General features: G+C 46.3%; 1 protein-coding gene across 1 annotated transcript in view; it reads left to right on the plus strand.

Moving 5' to 3' along the window:
* The first annotated feature begins 3,117 nt into the window (after window positions 1–3,117).
* VWCE (von Willebrand factor C and EGF domains) overlaps window positions 3,118–20,389 on the plus strand; it is a 28,057-nt gene continuing 10,785 nt past the window's right edge. The window contains exons 1-14 of the mRNA XM_035123917.2: window positions 3,118–3,436; window positions 4,960–5,054; window positions 7,703–7,792; window positions 10,640–10,768; window positions 12,256–12,372; window positions 12,502–12,618; window positions 13,497–13,625; window positions 14,294–14,760; window positions 14,864–14,957; window positions 15,761–15,843; window positions 16,202–16,289; window positions 18,370–18,455; window positions 19,181–19,298; window positions 19,445–19,530. Coding sequence (XP_034979808.2) covers window positions 3,327–3,436; window positions 4,960–5,054; window positions 7,703–7,792; window positions 10,640–10,768; window positions 12,256–12,372; window positions 12,502–12,618; window positions 13,497–13,625; window positions 14,294–14,760; window positions 14,864–14,957; window positions 15,761–15,843; window positions 16,202–16,289; window positions 18,370–18,455; window positions 19,181–19,298; window positions 19,445–19,530 — 1,809 coding nt within the window. The 5' untranslated portion in view covers window positions 3,118–3,326. The remainder of the gene's footprint in view (window positions 3,437–4,959; window positions 5,055–7,702; window positions 7,793–10,639; window positions 10,769–12,255; window positions 12,373–12,501; window positions 12,619–13,496; window positions 13,626–14,293; window positions 14,761–14,863; window positions 14,958–15,760; window positions 15,844–16,201; window positions 16,290–18,369; window positions 18,456–19,180; window positions 19,299–19,444; window positions 19,531–20,389) is intronic.

A 20,389-nucleotide genomic window follows, 5' to 3' on the forward strand; every position in this document is an offset into this window, starting at 1 on the left:
ATAGTAAGAGCGTTCACAAAGAGCCTGGCTGCACTCCCAGAAGGAATGATTAAGAGATCTGAAACTTCAGTGATGTTGAGACTATTGCGCTCTATTCCCAGCAGTTCTCTTGGTTTGGCCTGGAATAAACTAACAGCATCTCATAGCTTTAACCAGGATGGCTACTTTCTGTTTGCGAGATCTCTGTTCACGTGCACAAACCTGCTCACAAGTGAATAAGTTCATGGATGTTCTCAGATTAGCAAGACAGCTAGGCATACCTCTTGATTCTCCTTACAGTGCTTTCCTTCATTTTTCATGCCTCTGAAATTTACTTTTGAAATGGTAGAGTTGGGTGTGTGTGTGTGCTCCTGGCGAAATGGGGCCATGGTACCACCACCAGGCCAATGCCTAAAACACTTATATTAGAGGAGAATTGCTGCCAAGTCAACACACATTTGCTTTAATATAGGGAAGCAGTCATACCCATGGTCTCATACCTGCATTCTGAAGTAATATAGCAGCAGAAGAGAGTCTCTCTCGCCATCCCTCCCACCATTGAATATATAGATCAGCTCCCTATCAGCAAGATCCTTGCATGTCCTTTTTCTATGTATGGAGTTGCAGAGTATTGCTCCTACCTAACCGCACCAAATACAGCAATAGTTTTTGGCTTGCATGCTGCTTTAAATAAATAAAAAAAGACACATTATTGGAGGCTAGATCCATCAAAGGTGGCATCCAATGACAGCTAAACAGAGCCTCCATATTAAGAGGCAGTATACCTCTGAATGCTAGCTGCCACTTAGGACAAAACTGGGAGGCAGGGGCTGTTGATTTCATGCCTTGCTTTGGAGGCTTCATGGCAGCATGGACACAGCTGGAAAGAGACTAGGCGGACCCTTGGCTTCAACCAGCAGGGATCTTTGTGTGTTTTCTTGCTATCCTTGTTCATTCCCTTCTCGAAACCAAGTTACCTGCCTCTCCAGGTACAAGAAGTGCTTGAAGCTGGTGTGCGAGGGGAGAAATAATCACACAGCTGTGCAACCTGGGCTGCTTTTCAGTCAAAATGTAGCCCAATTGGAAAGCAGCGGTGGCAGCTTTCTGAAGAGGAGATTTCCCTCTCTTTGTTTCCCTTTGGGAAGAACAATGTGACTTGGCAGGATCCACGATGACCAGTGTGGTCAAAGTATAAAGGAAGGGACGCTGTTTCTCTGTCTAAAGGGCAAGTGCGACTCAGAAAAACAAGGAGGCAATCACTCGCCACTTCAAGGATTCAGTCCTTTTTGTCAGTCATAGGAAGCTGCTTTATACAGAGTCAGATCATTGGTCCATCTAGCTTAGTATTGTCCACTTTGACTGACTGCAGATCTCTTGGGTTTCAGAGAGCCTTACCTGGAGATGCTGGGGTTGAACTTGGGATCTTCTACATGCAAAGCAGATGCTCTACCCCCTGAGCTATGGGCCTGTCCTATTTCATAGACCAGCTGTAGGGCATCAGATTGGTGAAGACTGCTTTAAAGCAAAGCTTCCCTTAATGGGGGATTGCTGGAGAAAGGGACAAGCAACTTTACTACTCGTTGCCACTGTTTGAAAAATAAAAGGATTATGCATATGCAAATTCTATGGCACAGGAGCACCCAGACGCTAATAATGGCTGTGCACACATTCCCATTTAGTCTGCATCCAGTGTGCTCTCACCATTGGTTTGGGAAGTAGTGTACAAAAGACATTAGCCACAATCTGCTCTTTCTCCTTTCTTTTCTAATTACAATTTCGTGTGTCCCCACCCCACCCCACCACAAACCAGCTTCAGTCCAACTTGTGGGAAAGAAAAGGACCTTGCTGTGTTTTAAGTCAGTAATGTGTACACAGCCTATGTAGGAAACATAAAAAATTGAAAGTTTGCAAGTCTACAAAATTGCGTGGCCATGATGGATGGAAATGGAGTTGCTCATTACCCACAATGCCACGGTGTTACCAGGGACACTTGTTCAATCACGCAACACGTGGCATTTGCAAATCACAGGTGAGCTGCCAGCGGGGAGGAAAATCATGCTTGCCCTACAATGTTAATAGAATGCTTGGGAAAATGTGATACTGTAGTTCAACAAGTCTGGATTCTGCGGCAGCTGTGCAGTTACTGAGTCAACACCATGGAAGACACCCATATTGTGACCAGACCTCCTGCCACGCTAAGTGATCACTGCTCTATGCATTTGGAATGTGGGTTGACCCAAGTCCCACCCTTGTTTGTTTTCACCACTCGGTGAGAAGCTACCTTATTTTGGACAGTTCTCTCTGCTGAGGGAAGCCTGCTATTGTTAGCACAATAATAGCTTTGAGATGTGTCATCTGTGATGTGGCCCATCTTAACAGCTTTGACCAGTTCTACTCCAAAATTGTCAATGAAAGTTACGCCACTTAGCCTCCATGAGAAGACGGGCGGGGGTTGTGTAAGTGTGTGCGCATGCACAGGTGTGTACTTGTGTTGCTAGCTAATCTCAAAGTTGGGGAGGGGCACATGGCAAATAGTAACATTTCGGTTGAATTCTGAGACACCTGTTTTGTTTCAGGACGGAAGTGAAAATGCAAAGTGGCAGGGGAACCTAAGGCCTTTTGCCCTGTGTTCTTATTTTGCTTTGCAGCGCCTTCTTTCTGGGACAGCTCCCCTTCCCTCCCCCTTTCCAATTTATCACAAGTGGCACCTCTCCGACATTCACCATTTGACACACATGCCGGGCATTGTCTTGCCCCCTCCCCAAATCCCCAGCCCGCCTTGGAACACTTTATCTCCTTCAGCCCCTCTTTGGTGCAGTTGGGAAAGCAGCCCAGAGAGAGGGGAGGAGTGGGCGATTCTTGAGCCTTGCCAGATGTGGAAAAGGAGACTCCTACAAGGGGGGGGGTTGTGGTGGTGGTGGTGAGGGGGGTGGTGAGCCTCTTCCCAGTCAAACAACAGAGCTGCTGTTTTAGGAATGCTGGATCCTCCCTCCTCATCTCCTCTCGAGGTGCCCCTGTCCCTGAGGGGAGGGGGGGAGGCACACACACACAACACAGAGAGTTTTTTCCAGTCCGTACACATGGGCTGGGGGGTGAGGGGGGGGAGAGCTGAGCAATCTGAGCCTGGCTGTGGGGAGGAGGAGTCTGCTCCCAATGCTGCCCCCAGCCTGAGATCATTGATCCCAGCTCCCCTCCCTCTGCCCAGAAGGAGCCCCCAGCCTCATCCTTGGTTGGGGAGGAGAGTCCAGGCAGTTGCCATGCTGTAGTAGAGAGGGGCCTGTGGGGGGAAAAGGAAAGAGCTCTCTTGAAGGGAGCATCTCTGAGGAGCTGGGAGAGAGACGCCTGTCATGTTCGCCGAGCTGCTCTTCCAGGCTGCCTGTGTCTCTGTGTTCCTTCAAGGGGCCCAGGGGAGAGTCTACACAGGAAGGAAGAAACTTGCCAACTTCGCCGTGGAGAGGTACCCACCCCCCATACCCATCTCTGTACAGGGGCAGCCAAGTCCCAGCCCTACACACACACACACCAAAACACACACAGCTATCTCCTGGAGCTTGGCTGCGGGACCTGGAGACCCCCCCCCCCTGATCTGGGCCAAAGAGGGGATTGTTTGTTTGTATCATGTGTAGAGAGACAGCTATTCCTGCCTGAATGAGTATTTTGCTTCCCTCAAGGTGCCCATCACCTCTTTCTTACCTATTTTTGTCCTCTTCTGAAGGCTGCAGTGCAGTTGATCTGCCCCCTTCATACTTTTGCCCTCATCATCTATATAATTCACGACGTGCCTGAATAGAAGCATAGTTCCACAAATTTACTTCTGAACAAAGTTCAGCTTGCACAACCACTGAAGTTGGGATGAAAGGTCGCTGCATACCGTAGTAATGGATGGGGCAACGGTGCGCCCAAAGTCCTAGTTTGCCTTCTCTTTTTCTTTCAGATGTGAGCTGAAATATATTCTGCGCACCATCACTGACTGAGCACCTCTCAGCAGTTGCAGCTTTGCATGTCTGGGAAACCCCAAAAGGCAGGCAAAACTGGAATGTGTACTTGTGGCGAACAATTTAGAGAGACAACCTGCTTCAGTACAGATGAGAGAAAGGTGCTGGGGACGGAAAGTACCTGACCATGTGCAGAGTGCTTGTTTGTCTTAGCCCAGAAGGCTGTATACACACTGTTTCTTTTAAGCACATTTGAAGCACATTCTTTCCCTCAGAGAATTCTGGGCACTGTAATTTACCCTCCACAGAATTACTCTGTCCAGCAACCTCCCAAAAAACTACAGTGCCCAGAATTCTTTGAGGGGGGATGTGCTTTGAATGTGCTTTCAAGGTATAGTGCATATGTTTATCATTAAGTTCAGAGTGGTTTCTGTACATATCCACATATCCTTTTGTGTCATGTTTCTAGGTACAGGTCTGAATGATGTTTGTGTTTTTGTCCAGGCACTTTCCCTGGGAAAGCCCACATTTTACCACTGAATCTAAGCAAATGGCAAATTGGTTTTCCCATGGACAAAAGAAAACCGCTCAGAAACAGAGCTTTAAAGTGTGGACCTGCACAAAAGGAAGTGTGGCTGAGCCCTATGTGCCACTGTTCCATCTACTCCTTTTATTCCCATGTACTTATTCTGGACACTGTGGTTTGTTAAGCATTGCTGGGTATTGTAACTGTGAGGGGTAAACTACAACACGGCAGTGCCTGGAATCCTTTGATCACCACATATTTAAAGCACATTGCTTCCCTCAAAAAAACAACCACCTTTGAGCTGTCGTTTGCTAAGGGTCCTGGGAATTGTAGCTCTATGAGGGGTAAACTGCAGTTCCCAGGATTCTGGGATGTGACCACAGGCAGCCTTGAGCATACCGCTAATCTTAACCCTCCATAAGCAGAAGAGGCATGTGACTCAGTCCTCAAAACAGCACAGCTTGGAGAGTTACTTTTCACCCCTGGAAATGTCTCAGTCCGTCTCTCTCCTATTCCTAGACGTCGCATCGGACCACATGTTTGCCTCTCTGGTTTTGGAAGCGGATGCTGCCCTGGGTGGATACCATCTCCAGGCAGCGGACAGTGCACTATGCGTAAGTACCTGGAGTTCTTTGGAAGACATCAGCTCACTTGTCCTTCTGTATTATTGCTAAAATCTCATTAGTGAACTGATCTCAACTTGGGCTATAAATGTCTGGGAACGAACAAGTTGTTGTAGAATGACAGCAGTACTGGGAGCCACAAATGATAAGATGGCTGCAGAAACCATCGAGGCCCAAAAGATTAATGGGATCCACAAGGCTACCCAGCACTTTTCAACTCCATTGCAGCAACACTGAGAGTTTTTCTCCTCTTATAACACTAGGACTCAGGGCCACCCGAAGAATCTGGATATTGGAAGATTCAAGACAAGACAAAGTGAATTGCTTCTTCACACAGTGTACAATTAAACTATGGAATCTGCTCCCACAAAACGTGATGATGGCCACCAAATTAGGGCTCCTGTTTGTGCCACAATTTCTAGGCACAGGTCCGAAAGCCCCCCCACCCCACGAAATCCCGCTGCTTCCCTGGAAAAACCTACTGTTTACGGCTGAATCCGTGGGAAATCTGATTGACATTTGTTCCGACGCAGCGGTAAACGGCGGGGGATTTTTCTGAGGAAAGTGGCCGGGCAAAAAAAAAAAAAAAGAATACTTCTGGCTCCGTGCATAGAAATTGTGGCATGAACAGGAGTGTGCCCTTGGTGGTGTTTAGAAAGGAATTAGACAAATTCATGGAGGATAAGGCTTACTAGCCATGATGGCTATGTTCTGGAAGCATCGCTATGCTTTGGCTATGCTCTGTTGGAGGCAGTACACTTCCGAGTACCAGTTGCTAGGAATTACAAGTGGAGAGAGTACTATTGCACTCAAGTCCTGTCTGTGGGCTTCCCACAAATACCTTGGTTGACCACTGTGAGGACAGCCTGCCTGATGGGCCCTGAACTTCTTAGGCTCTCAGTTTAGTATCAGATAGTAGGTTTTGTGAACTGCAGTTTTGTGAACTGAGGCGGGCTATGGGGGGGATAAGACAGCTCGGTCATAATTTCCAGCACCTCGGCAAACTAGGAACATAGGAAGCCACCTGATACCAAGTCAGACTAACGGTCCACCTACACTAGCAGGCAATGGCCCACCAAGATTTCAGACAGGAGTCTCTCCAGCCCTACCTGGAGATGCCAATAAATGAAACGGGGGCATTCTGCAGGCCAAGCAGATGCTCTCATCCCTGAGTTATGGCCTTCCTAGGATTGTTTAGGAGAGGCCACCACTGTTAAGGTGTTGTATAAAACCAATATTAAGTCTGTCCTGTAGATGTGCTGCAACGGTCAAAAAGCTTTCAGGGTGGTGCGCAAGTGGGTCACGTAGCATCATGCGCAGTGCTATGCACCTCTACACGGTAGACGTTTCTACTGTACATGCTGTCGCAGCACCCCATCTTGCAAAGGTTGATTTCCCTAGTCTAGCAGCGCTGGCCCCTAGTGCTGTGCCAATGTGGCGTCGTGCTGCATTTGCTCATAGCGGTGGTGCTCCCAGGCTTAGCTGCTTATTTGCTCGCATGATGACACGTAAGGTCCAGCTGCTGGGTCCTTAGCGGGTTACTACCAGCTGCTCTCGTTCATTTCTGGCATCTGGTGGCAATTGGAGACAAGAACACGCTACTCACTAACTGTTTTTTGTTAGATGTCACTGTTGGCAAGTGGTGCCAAGTCCGGCCCTAAATGGGGGGTGGGGTGGGGGCTTCTCTTACCTCCTGCATAGCAGGCAGCAAGGCTGATGTCACAATGCCCATGCAGATAGTATGAATTAAAACAGATCATTGTTTTGTGGCAGGGTGAGGGGATGGAGTGGTGTTTGATAGAAGTCACCCAAATGGCAGCTGGGATTTTCATGCAACAATGAATACAGGCAGCTAGACTGGGCAACTCCTGAATGGGTTGGGAGTTGTAGTTCTGTAAAGGATTCAGTGGGCTCTACCTGAGCATTTTCAGTATGCTCGCAAAACCACAGGTGGCAAGCAAGGAGCTAGGATAGTTGCATTAGTTTATAACTGGCAAATGGCGGTAGCGTGGAAATGCCTATGGAATAAAAAGAAGGTGGTGTTTTATTTTTAAAAAGGGCAGTGAATGCTGCAATCCTGTCCACACAGTGGGAATTCTTTTTGCATAAATATACACAGGATTTTATTAATGATATTTCTTCTAGATACAGGGAGCGTCATTAACATCCCATTTCTTGGCAGCAAACGTTCGTAGTACCTACTGATTAGATTGTGGGTTTTTTAAATGATCAAATTAGGGGTGCTTTCAGACTACCTGTTTATGGAGCATTCATCCTGATTTGTTTGCAGGGAGAATAGAATGTGCTGGCTGCTTAATGGGAATTCATTATTATTTCTTTGATGATGTTGCCTCCAAGCATTATCCCACATTTTCCACGCCCAAATAGCAACGGCCTGGAAGCATCTTAGTGCTTCCTCCCCATCGAACTAATTCATTTATCTTTAAAGTTCTTCCCAAAAATCCCTTTCCTTACCTGTAATTCTGCTCTGATCTTTGCTAGATCTCTTAACTGGGCTCCTTTCTGCTTGGCATGAGAGTGGTTCTTTTCTACTGCACTGCGGTGGGTAGAGTGGTGGTGGGATTAAGATCCTAATTTTTTGTCTTCGTTAACTGATGCTTTCTTGGACCATCTCACAGCTCTTTGTTCCTTTGGCTGTGGAAGTGGCTTCTGCATCGCTCCCAATGTCTGTTCCTGCAGGGATGGAGGGCAGGGCATTACATGCCAAGGTAAGGAGAACTTTGTGGAATGATGCCATGTGGACTCCTGCGAGGGCAGGCTGGGAATATGCAAATCTTTCAGTTTTGGTTTCTCTCAGTTTCTCATTCTTCCCATCTTCATTTCTCCTAATTTCCACATCAGCTTGTGATTAATTTTTTTCAAAGAAGTTTTATTATCATTTATTAAATTTATATACTGCCCTTCATCCACAGATCTCGGGGCGATTCACGACATAAAATCACAATATAAAACCCACAAAATACATAGTAAAAATAAGACCAACAACATTAGAACTTCATTAGAAGTTCCAATGAAAATTCATCAGCACTTTGATGCTGATTTCTCCTAATATACAGCTGTTTTGTAAGGTAAAAACGGTTTTACTTTCAAACTCTTCCAAGGTCAGATTCATGTGCTTTTCCATAAAGCATTCAGAAAAAAGTTGCACAGGTAGTAAAACTTAGCATAGTTACATAAAGTGGTGAAAGTCCTTAAATTATTGGTATAGGAACTCAAGAGTGGCTAATGAGAACTGTGTGGCTGAGCTGGAGCAAGCAGCTCACGCCTCTTCACATGTTGAGCTTCTCATGTGGACTGGATGGGAACATTGGGCTTGATTACCTATTTCCTCCCAAGATAAGGGAAGTGATACAGCTAAACCTGGCAGGACAGCTTACTCTATGGTGTTAACACCTTCATGCATTAATTAGACGGGTTATGAGATGAGTTATCCCACAGCTAATTAGAAAACTAATTGGAGGGGGGGCATGTTGAAGAGTCCCATCTGTGAAGGGAAGGATTCTGTGCCCCCCCTCATTGGGCTTGGGGAACATTAAAATAAAATCTTGCCTGTCCAACTTAACCTTCCAAAAAGATCACCGCCCCTCAATCTGATTTGAGGGGGAAAGCAAATAAAGTGAATGTGTGCATGGATATGGTTGTGGGGTGTGTGGGGGTGCCCATGGCAGTTTCTCTGGTTTGCAAATGAGCCCACAGGCCAAAGAAGGCTGGCAGCCCTCGCTCTATTTAGCCCAATGGATCTACACTAGCAGAGGCTCTGCCTCTCCTTTGCCCAGATCCAGCCTTTAAACATTTTAGTGGACCGAGCAAATTGCTAAAATACCCTTCCTTTCTGGGCATATAAAGCAAGACTTTTGCTGCGAAGGCTAAGTGAAATATCCTTCAAATGTATCTGGAATGAGAGTTGGTTGCTTTTAAGTGAAATCAGTTCATGTTATTATTACCTATATTAAGAGCAACACTTAAACAGAACAAGGCTTTTGAAAATATGTTGTAACATTCTGGATGATTTTCAGTTTATGTAATTGTAGGTTTTGCAACAATGGCCATGCAAAGTTTATGATGTTCTTATGTTTTTTGAATGCTGTGCTAGAAGGCAGTGGTTTATTGGTCAAGCAGTGCTTTATTCCACCACCCCCCTCCAATAACAACAAACTTATCAACTGTGCCTGCCTCATTGCTCATACTGGATGCTGGAGCTTCTGGGGCAAGCAATCCTCCTCCAGCCATCTAGCCAGCCATTGTGGGTTTTCTGAACCCTGGCAAGGGCCTCTGACCCTTTCCCTATAAGAGAGGCAACCCCAAACTCGGCCCTCCAGATCTTTTGGGACTACAATTCCCATCATCCCTGACCACTGGTCCTGTTAGCTAGGGATCATGGGAGTTGTAGTCCCAAAACATCTGGAGGGCTGAGTTTGCCTGATATAAGAGGCATCCCCCTCTAAGTATCTGGCTTGTGCCCTTCTCACTGTACCTTCAGTGATGCCCTGCCTGGTCCTCCCTTGCTTGCCCTCTTCCACTTCTTTTAGGGCACTTTTGCCTGTTATTTGCCTGTGATTATATAGCTCATTCATTAGTTGGCAAGAGTTGTAGCTTGGTGAAGTCATAAATTTCCTGTTGGCATTCTGTTTTCTCTGGCAAGAGACAATAAAGTTCTTCCTGGTTGATGTGTGTCTTCTCTAAGGCTGCTTATACACCATGCTTTCATAGCACATATTTCCTCCCAAAGAATTCTGGGAAGGGTAGTTTACCCATCACAAAGCTACAGTTCTCAGCAGCCTTAACAAACCTCAGTTCCCAGGATTCTTTGGGTGGGTAAAAGTGTATTGAATGTGCTTTATGGTGTACAGCAGCCTAAGCCTGCCATGGCACCTGCCTCTTGTCATAGAATGCTCTTCTTTCACACACTGCTCTTCCTGAAACAGAAGCCCATGCAACTGGGGTTGTGCTCATCTCTGCTTCTGTTGCAAAACTGCAGCCTTTGGTTAATTTGCTCCTAGTCACCAACTCCAGCATCCTTGGTCAGCTGCTAGGGCCCCAGGGCCCCAACAAGGCCTACTGCTGCACCAACACTGGCCTGCTAGGTCTCTCTTCCCAGGCAGGGTAGAGCCGCCATTTTGACTTCCCACCATGCCTCCAAGATAGTGTCACTCTAGGTCATTTTGGGAAGTGCCTGCTGCTGCCCACTATGTCATAAATCAGAAGTGGCCTGCCAAGAAGGCCCTCGTATCACCTTAGAACAAGCCCTGCTATCTATCAGTAGGGAGACCCCTGCAATGAGGTCAGTTGGATGTTCATTCACGGATAGACTTTGGGACAGATACCCAGGACTCCACTTAGCAGAATGAGCTGAGGGAGAGCTTGAGGTTGTCATCTGTTGTGCACACAACAAGTGTTTAAGTCTAGAGTCTACAATTATCTAAATGTAACATTGAAATTGCCTACGTGCATCTCCCACTCCCCTACCTAATAGGGTTCCTTCTTGCTTTCTAACCCTCTTTCCGTCAGGGAGTCTCCATTCCCCAGCTTGAAATCTCTCCTCTCTGTCTTTTCAGACACTCCTGGTGCCTGCGGAGAGTATGGCTGTGACCTTGCTTGCAATCACGGAGGTTGTCAGGAGGTGTCGCGGGTGTGTCCATTGGGGTTTTCCATGACTGAGACAGCCAATGGTGTACGCTGTGCAGGTGAGCTGGATGAGAGGTGTCTTTCATGGGGGGGGGGAATTGATGCACGGGGCACATTGAGACACAAACAATATTTCAATATCAAGAAATGTTATTCGTGTCGCGACATCACTAAAACGTGTCTATACATGTGTGAGTAAAACAGTTGCAACCGCGCTGCCCACAAGTTAGTCACTGGCGCTTGACGAGAGTAGGTGTGTTTTTAGCACGACAAAATAAAAAATTTCGTGAAATGTAAGTGTGTTCCAACACTGTTTTACATCGTTTAGTTAAGATTTAAAAATACCAAAGTTAAGTAATCAGTAATCAGGATTACACATGGTTTTTAAATAAGTTCAGTGGTTTTATTAATAATTGTTAGTTTTTTAAAAAAATGTCCATTGGGGCACTTTGATACACTAAGACACGGGGCACATTGATACATATAAAAGTGCCCCGCTAGGGTACAATAGTGCCCCAATATACAAGTTTGCATGAAATCTCTAAACTCATTAAATTTGAAAAGAAAAACAACAACTGTTGTTTACTATGTGGCCAAAGTCATTTCTAAATATAATATCACCGATTATCAAGTGTCATATCTCAGGAAAAAACCAGGATCTTGTATGTTTGTCTTCCCCGTTGTAGAAGATAAGGCAAGCGTTGATTTCAAGGATGTTGTTTTGCCATTGCCGAAACCAAATTTCCCAAAGGGCACATCTCAAACATCATCTCTTTATACTTTTTCTATTGTCTTAAGTGGATATAATGTGCAATAGAAGCTAAACGTTAAATAATTATCTTATTTTTTTATAAGCATTTTGTTTACATTACTATTTTTTGACTACCTCATGTGAGTTCTTATACTTTTAAAGTTTTTCCAAAGTTTTTTTTAATAGATGGGTGTTTGAGGAAAGATTTGTTAAGAAAACATGCCATAAAGTCTATGACATGTGTGAAACACTGTTTTTATACATAATTCAGATTTTAAGTGACAAATTGTAAGGCTGGTTATGATCTCTCACAATAAAAATCGTTTTTTCATTAAATTTTTGCAAATAATTACCATTCTCATCCAATTTACGCTTTGTATCAAAGTGCCCCGTAGGTGGGGCAGAACGATACGAAACCCATTTTTACTGAAGTCATTATATTCTCATTATCTTCTAACTTCAATGGTTCTTTTGATTGCTATTAAAATATTGATTAGTTATGGCATGCATCAAGCCATTTTTTAAATTATTTGACTCATTTTTGTTACATAAAATATGAGATTGTATTTTTCTGTATCAATCTGCCTCACTTCCCCCTACATGGAACCAGCAGGGCCTGAAGCCCCTACTCCCAGGGAGATAAGGAGCTTCCCGACTGCGGGCCTTTAGTGCTACTCAATCATTGCTCTTCCACAGTAAGCTGCACACAGAATTGCAACAGACTTTGGCAGGTGTGCCGCTTCTTGAATGTACACTTTTACATTCATTGACACATGGGAATGTTTCCCCCCGCAGACATTGATGAGTGTCTGAGTGCCTCCTGCGAGGGACTTTGTGTGAACACAGAAGGTGGCTTTGTATGTGAATGTGGCCCAGGAATGCAACTCTCTGCTGACAGACACAGCTGTCAAGGTGAGTGTGATTGGGAATATAGGAGGGGAGGGGGGTGGAGCTGGAATATCTTTCGGGAGGATGTCAAAGATCGGTTTATTTTTGTGGGGCAAACGATACCGACATTTGCATCCTCCATTTTGCTCCTAGATACTGATGAGTGCCTAGCAACACCCTGTCAGCACCACTGCAAGAACAGCATGGGCAGCTATCGATGTTCCTGCCATTCCGGCTTCTACCTGCATGGCAACCAGCACTCCTGTGTGGGTAGGTGTCCCGACTTTTGTTGTATAACCTAGCAGAGGAAGGGCTATAGCTCACTGGTAGAGTACCTGCTTTGCATGCGGAAGATCCCAGTTCAGTACCAGCATCTCCAGATAAGACTGAGAAAGATCCTTGTCTGAAACCATGAAGTGTCACTCTAGACAATACTGAGCTAGATGGAAGAATGGTTTGATTAAATATAAGGCTGCTTCCTATGTTCTAGAGGTAGGCTGCCTCCCTTTGCCAGATACACTAACCCTGCCTGGCTTTTTCCAGAGAAAACCTCCTGCTGGCTCCAGATTTTTTTTTTAAAAAACCATTTAGTTTGTTAGTTTATTTTATATCTGCCCATCCAAACCCAGTGCCCCGATGAAAATCTAAGTTGCCCCCTCCCTGGTCATCACATTGATAATTTGATGGGAGTGATGGGACAGAACAGTAACCATCAGCTGAGGTGGGAGGCTGTGTGTCCCTGTGTGTGTCTCTGTGTGTGCAATCCTCTGGCCAAAAATGGTTAGCTTGCTATAAATAATCAGGTGCCTTAAAAGAATTAATCAACAACAATTCTCCAGGGATTTCGCTAGAACCACTTCCTATTCCTAGTTCCCCATTCTATCTGGCAAAAGTCGGGATTTTCCTTTTTTTTAAAGCCCTTAGTTGTTCCCCACTGAAGTAGTATTTTGCACATAGCTTGTGAATACACTTTGCATCAAAGGGGCCTCAAGGCTGGTCCGAGCCCAGCTTTGACCATGTGGTAATGCTCCAGGTCCCTTGCTGTGCAATCCCTTTTCTGACCTTGTATGGCTAAGCAACAGGAATGCTTGTAGAGCCACAAGCTTGAGCCCAACCCAGCCCTGAAGTAAGTGCTGCATCTGGTGCAGATGTGAATGAATGCCGGCGACTCAGTGAGAAGCGAACCTGCCAGCACTCCTGTCACAACACGCTCGGGAGTTTCATATGCAGCTGTCGCCCAGGCTACCGGCTCAGTGTGGACAGAGTGTCCTGTGAAGGTAAAGACCATTTCCATCTTTCCATCCTTCATCATCTGGGTTGAGTTGCTTATGTTGAGTGATGTCACAGGCACTGTCCAATAGACACTAGCAGCCACAATGTGGACTGCCCTCACTGCTCAGGCGGTGGAGTGGAGACTGATGTGCTCATTTCCAGAAAGAAAATATCACCCTTGGACTGCTGAGAAAATAGCTGCCCACAAGCATACCCAAAGTGCTACCTAGAAGAAAGAAATGATTCCTTGCACCACAGGAACTGTGCACTTATTGTGATATAAACTGGTTGTCTGGAAAGAGACCATGAGGGATATGCATTCAGCTGCTTGGGAAATGCTTAGGAATACATGTGAGGGACGTCAGGGAGGAGACAGAAGCATGAGGGCAGAGATGGGCATTGAAAACTTATAACTCTTCTATGGCTAAAAACTTCACTCTCAAATGGACTTCAACTCTCTTTGCCTATTACTATTACAGTACCTGTTTTTCTGTGGTCAAATGATGTGAGGGTGGGTGTGTACCTGCCACAGTAGCTATAAAAATATGAGTGGCTCAGGTGGGGAGCTCCTAAGTGTGCTGGAAAATGCCTTATCTTTTTGACGTGCATCTTCTGGGGATTTTTAAACTTACCTGGCTTTTCTCTCTCCCTCCCTCTTTTCCCTGCCACCCAGGTTTTTCAAAGACCAGCCTGGCCCCGTCTCCTATCTTGCAGTCTCTCCAGCACCCACCAACTCTCCTGCGCTTTTCTCCGGATTCGGTGGCACCTGCCGTGCCCCCTATGGGCTCTGCTCCATCCCGAGCACCCGCTCCCCACATGGCACTCGGGACTCTGCCTCCTTCCCGCCTCCTTCCCACTCTCCCTGTGCTCCCGCCTGCAGCTTCTCCCACCCCTTCATTCCCTCCACCCAGTTCCTCCCTTGGCGCACCCTTCTTGCTAAAGACCGCCAGGCCCTCCAGGATGGAGAGCCCACTGCCGCCATCGCTGCTGCGGGAGGAGATGACGACGCTCCCTCCCACAAGTCCTTCTGCTCCAGGGGTTTCCTCCACAGCCCTGCCTTCTGCCTGCTGGCGTGGAGGAATTTTTCATAAGAATGGCAGCCACTGGGTGGAGCCAGGGTGCCTGAACTGCTCCTGTGAGGTGTGTAGTATGTCCTGGGTTCCTAGCTATCTCCCACCCTGCCCCGCAAGCCCTGTGTCATATGTGCATCCACCTTTACAGTGACTGTCTTTTCCTTTTGTAGGGTGGGCAAGTGCTGTGTGGAGCAGTGATGTGTGAGGTTGCTTGCTCCCACCCGGTTCCTCCAGTGGAGGGGGAGTGCTGTCCTAGCTGCACAGGTGAGAGAAGCACCTTCAAGATTAAGACTGCATCGATGGGTCTGGTTGTGGCACATGGGCCTTCCCTACACCTAGATTAGGGACTTTGCCACTATATATTCCACTGTATGCCTCAACCCTCTGAGTTTACCAAGGACAGTCCCTGTTTTCTGGAAGCTGTCCCTGGTTTAAACCACCGGTATCTCTTATTTTGTCTGAATTTTTGCCCTTTTGGAGTGGCATATTAAAGTTTCGTTAGCCCGAATTTTATTTTTCACCCCGTTCCCCAGGTTTTCTAGGAGCTATTCTTACTTATTTGTTTCTTTTCCCACAAAAGGGGCTCAAAGCGACTTTCAGAGTTAACTGTCTGAGTGGAAAGTGGATTCCCCTTTCTCAGACAAATGTGAATGCACACACACACAAGGACATGGGGTTAAAACCACACCATACATTTAAAACATCCCCCGAAAAGTCTTGGGAACTACAAGGGTGCTAGAAATTGCAGCTCTGCAAGGGGTAAATTACAGTTCCCAGGATTTTTTGGGGGGAGGAAACCTTGTTTTAAATGCATGGTGCGGATGTGACCTTGGTATGGGGATTTTTATACCCAAAAATTTAAAATAGGAGGGGTACAAACCTATCCTTTATTTTAATCTGTGAAATACTGAAGATTATGTGTCATCCGGCCAAATCCTTTTAAAAGTGGCTACATACCGGTATGTAAGCCAATGAGTGATTCCTAATCTGGACTGGCAAGATGAGATGGGACCCACAGAGGGCTCTTTTCCCCCCGAGGAAAAACTTCACATTCCTGTCTCCTGCAGGCTGTTTCTATTATGGGACCACCAGAGCTGAGGGGGATGTCTTTTCTCTTTCTGAGGAGAACTGCACAATCTGTGTCTGCCTGGTGAGTATCATAGAGTCCACAGGTGCCAGGGAAGGTGTGTGTGTGTCCCTCAGGTTAGCTCACCTTCTTGCTTTGAAATGGGCATATTCATTGCTTTGTTTGCTACCGTCGCTAACCTGCCCTTCATGTGTTGAGCTTTGCGTAATGGTCCTTGCCCTTGCCCTTGCTATGGCATGTGAGAATGTCTCAGTTGTGAAGACAACTTTTTACTAGTGACCCAGAAAGCTTTGTGTAGGGATATCTGAGGGGGCGATAGAATAACCAGGGGAGGAATAACCACCTGATTTCTGTGTGTGGCATGTGGTCTGCGACTGATTTTACCCGTGACCTTGGCTGAGGGCACTGTTCTTGATTCCAGGGAGGCAACGTATCCTGCATCTCTCCAGAATGTGCACCCACGCCATGCCACAGTTCTGTTCAGACCGACTGCTGTCCCTGCCAGCCAGGTAAATAGCTTGCAACATCCTACTTGATGCTCACTCACAAAGCAGCCAAGGCCTGAGGGGCGCTCTGGGCACTCTCCTCTCCACTGAGGTGTGGTTTCCTAGGCCGAACGAACGGTGGTAGAAATGGTGTGAGATCAACTCTCCCAAAGGCCTGGCCTAGACAAACAGGCCACCCTACATGTAAGGTGCTTGGAACACATATTGAGAAAAATGTTATTATTCTGGGGTAAAGCTGTCCTTGGAACTTTGCTGAGGGAGTGGGTTGCACTGCTGAATGTTCCCTCACAGGGATTGTCAAGAAAGTCTTGCCCAAAAGCCAGGCCAGCATTTTCTGGGGGTTTGGGCATTACTAAAATCCAAGGGTGAAACCAACCACCCACCCGAGCCAGGAGATCTTAGACAATATGTCACGACGAGCAAGAGTTGAAGTACCATTCTCTGCTTCTGAGGGCCTCAGGCAAAACAAGCCAAATTACGCAGCAGAAAATGTGAAGATCCAAGGCACTGGTTGAGAACCAAGGCTTAACCCAGGCATCCCCAAACTGCGGTCCTCCAGATGTTTTGGCCTACAACTCCCATGATCGCTAGCTAACAGGACCAGTGGTCGGGGAAGATGGGAATTGTAGTCCAAAACATCTGGAGGGCCGAAGTTTGGGGATGCCTGGCTTAACCTGAAAGAAGCACACCGCAATTAAGAGGTTTTTTAGTAATAATAATCAAAATAGCAGTATTGCATGAAACCCATGACCAAGCAGGAGAAATAGGAAAGGAAAATACTGTTAGAAATAAAGGCCCATTGGGGAAGTGACAAAACAAAAACAATAAAGCTAGTTAACTTAGTCTAATACATTACTAATGAATCCACGATCCTATGCTGAGATGTAATATAGGTGTCACTCAGGAAGGTGAGGCAAAACTTACAGGGCATAGGGGTAACTTTATACTCTTTTGCTTAGTAACCATCCTGAATCTTCCCAGCCAACTGGAAGTCATTTAAGGCTGTAGTTTTCTAGAACAGGGAATCCAGGGTGTACATGTGACTTCACAGCTGTGGAATTTCCCCCAATTACTGAAACCCTGATACAGGCAAGATAACACAAGTGCAATTAATGAGAGTGCTAGCAATTAGGGGGGAAATGCTTTCTCATGATTTCATCATTTTACCCAGAGGTTTGAGTTTCTACTGAACCAAAGTTTGTGAACAGGCCTAATACAAGCCCCCCCCCCGCCCTAATATATTGACAGAGATGAAAATCCCTACACTGAGGTCACATTCACACCATACATTTAAAGCACACAACTTCCCCCAAAGAATCCTGAAAACTGTAGCTTGCCCCTCAAAGAGCTGCAAATGACAAGCTTTGAGAGCATTAGAGCCTTTCTCCCAGATATTGAGTTTTCTATGTGCAAGGAAGCTTCATTATGGGGGAGCCTGCAGCTATTTGGTTCTCCCTGTGCAATACCACACATCCTGAGGAAGCAAAAACTTACCCCACAAGATTACTGACCAGGAGGGACAGCAAAGGACTTACAGTCATACCTCGGTTTAAGTACGCTTCGGTTTGAGTACTTTCAGTTTAAGTACTCCATGGACCCGTCTGGAACGGATTAATCCACTTTCCATTACTTTCAGTGGGAAGGTTCGCTTCAGGTTAAGTACACTTCAGGTTAAGTACAGACTTCCGGAACCAATTGTGTACTTAAACCGAGGTACCACTGTACTTATCTGAAACACTTTTATGCTGCCTTTCTGTTTTAAAAACTTCCCAAGACTGCTCACGGAACTCAGCAGAAATAATAATTAGTGCAGCAACACATCTAAGCACGGTGTTCAACCATCATCCAAGTGGAAGAGCAGCTAACAGAGCATAAAAGTTGAGCATATAAAAAAGTCCTAGATGAACGAATGAAAGGCCTTTTTACCTGGCTCCTAAAAGTAGTTTCATGGGGCACCAGGAGAGCCTCACTGAGAGGGAGCATTCCATAAATGGGGCACTGTAGCCGAAGTGGAACCTTACTAATACTCTTTTCCAGTAGATCTGCCAGAGAATCACTGACAGACTCTTGTCTTCCTTTGTAGCTGAGTGCCATTTCCGCGGCCAGACATACCCAGAGGGGGCTGAGTTCAGCCTGGATGGCGATGACTGTACCACCTGTGTGTGCAGGGTAGGTGTTGGCCTAGGCCTCCCTCCATGCTCCTGATCTGAGAGGACTTGCTAGCCATGTCACTCACTATTAGGTGTGTTTGTTGTTTTCTGGAGTACTGGTGATTCTCAGTCATGGAGTCTCCTGACTCCTTGTAAAATCTCCCTACCTGTTAGAAAGAAGACAAAACGTTTCCCTCTGCTGCACTGACTTTACATGTCAATTCAGCTGGGAACATGGGAATCTGCCTGAGTTCGAACCTTGCTCCATCCAGCTCTATACTGCCTGCTCTGACTGACAGCGGCTCTCCAGGGCTTCAGGGAGGACCTTTTCCCAGCCCTACCTGGGGACAGCAGGAATTGAACTGGGCGCCCTCTGCTTGCAAGGGAGATGCTCTGCTACCGAGCTACAGACTTTCTTGAAGATCTTTGCACGTTTTATGTTGCCCATTGCTTAGCACAGGCCAAGGCTTGGAGTAGCTATCAGTACGACGAGTCATTTTAAACTGTCTCTGTTGCAAACCTTAGTAACACTAGGCAGGGATATTTCTGCTGATGGCCCTTGGGCCCTCTATAAGAAAGGTCTGCAGGGGCATAGTAGAAGGTGGTGGTGGGCTTTGTGAAGCCCTGGCATTGTGGGACCCGATTCCCTTGTTTTGCAAAATTCAGTAAGGAAGAGTTTGTGAACCTCCTATCTTTATCTTTGTAATTACTGTGCGTAACGTGCGCCCTCATGCCCTTCCCCAGCAAGGTGAAGTTGAGTGCTCCTTCACTCCTTGTCCCACTCTGGACTGTCCCCGAGATGATTGGCTGTTGGCCCCAGGGCAGTGCTGCTTCACCTGCCGAAAGGCTGCACCCATGACAGGTAAGGAGATCTCAACGGCTTCTGGTGAGCTAAGCATCTTTGTGCTGTACTGCCCCACCATCACACACACCTTGTTTTCCTCTCGCCGAGGTCCCCACTCTGTGCTCACAGCTGCTTCCTTGCATTGTTCCCCTTTTCTTGGCCAGGTTGCTTTGTGGATGACAATGGAGTTGAATTTCCAATTGGACAGATCTGGTCACCGGGTGATCCCTGTGAGTTATGCATCTGCCAGGTGAATGATAACCTGCTCTACTTCATTCAGTTTCAACCTCCCAATCTCCTATTGCAAAAACCATGGTAGCCTTTTGCTTTTGCTGCTGCCCCCACCTTAGCTGAGGCAGGACTAGGAGAATCCAATCGACACTTGGAACAACGTGCTGTAGTTCTAACCTCAGTCTCTGTTTGCCTGTGTATGCTGGGATCCGAAGGGGTATAGTTGTGTTCTTGTTGTATGTCACAAAAATTATGAAAGTTAGGCTTGGATCTCTCCTGACTGCTTAGGAGCCCAGAAGTGCCTTTTATTTATTAAATAAGTATGTTCACAGTCCATAGACAATAAGTGTCGCTGAACCCACTGACTTATATAAGCTGCCTTGTGGACCCTTTTGGGGGGGGGAGTAGTGGCAGAGAAATGTTTTAAATGAATTAACCTCCACCAGTGATCCTATACCTTCCTTCTTGCCATCGCCTCAACCTGTGATCTCTCTGCCTGCCCTATATTCCTTAGTGCTACTTGCTGATCTGCTGTGATGTCAGAGAGGATCTAGGGAGGCAGAGGTGTTATCATGGCTTCTGTGATTACCATTTAATTAGCCGAAGTGATGTCAGAGCAGTTAGCCTACCGTGTTTCTCCAAAAATAAGACACCGTCTTATATTTATTTTTTCCTCAAAAAACCACACGGTGGCTTATTTTCAGGGGATGTCTTATTTTTGTTATTAAGTATGGTACAGTTTAACCTACAAGGTTAAACTGCCTATCACTATGGCTTATTTTCGGGGTATGGCTTATTTTCGGAGTATGGCATATTTTCGGGGTATGGCTTATTTTCGGAGAAGCACGGTATTGAGTGTTAACGGGACTTCAGGCAGT

The sequence above is a fragment of the Zootoca vivipara genome, chromosome 1, assembly GCF_963506605.1.
Source record: "Zootoca vivipara chromosome 1, rZooViv1.1, whole genome shotgun sequence".
In the NCBI taxonomy this organism is placed as follows: domain Eukaryota; kingdom Metazoa; phylum Chordata; class Lepidosauria; order Squamata; family Lacertidae; genus Zootoca; species Zootoca vivipara.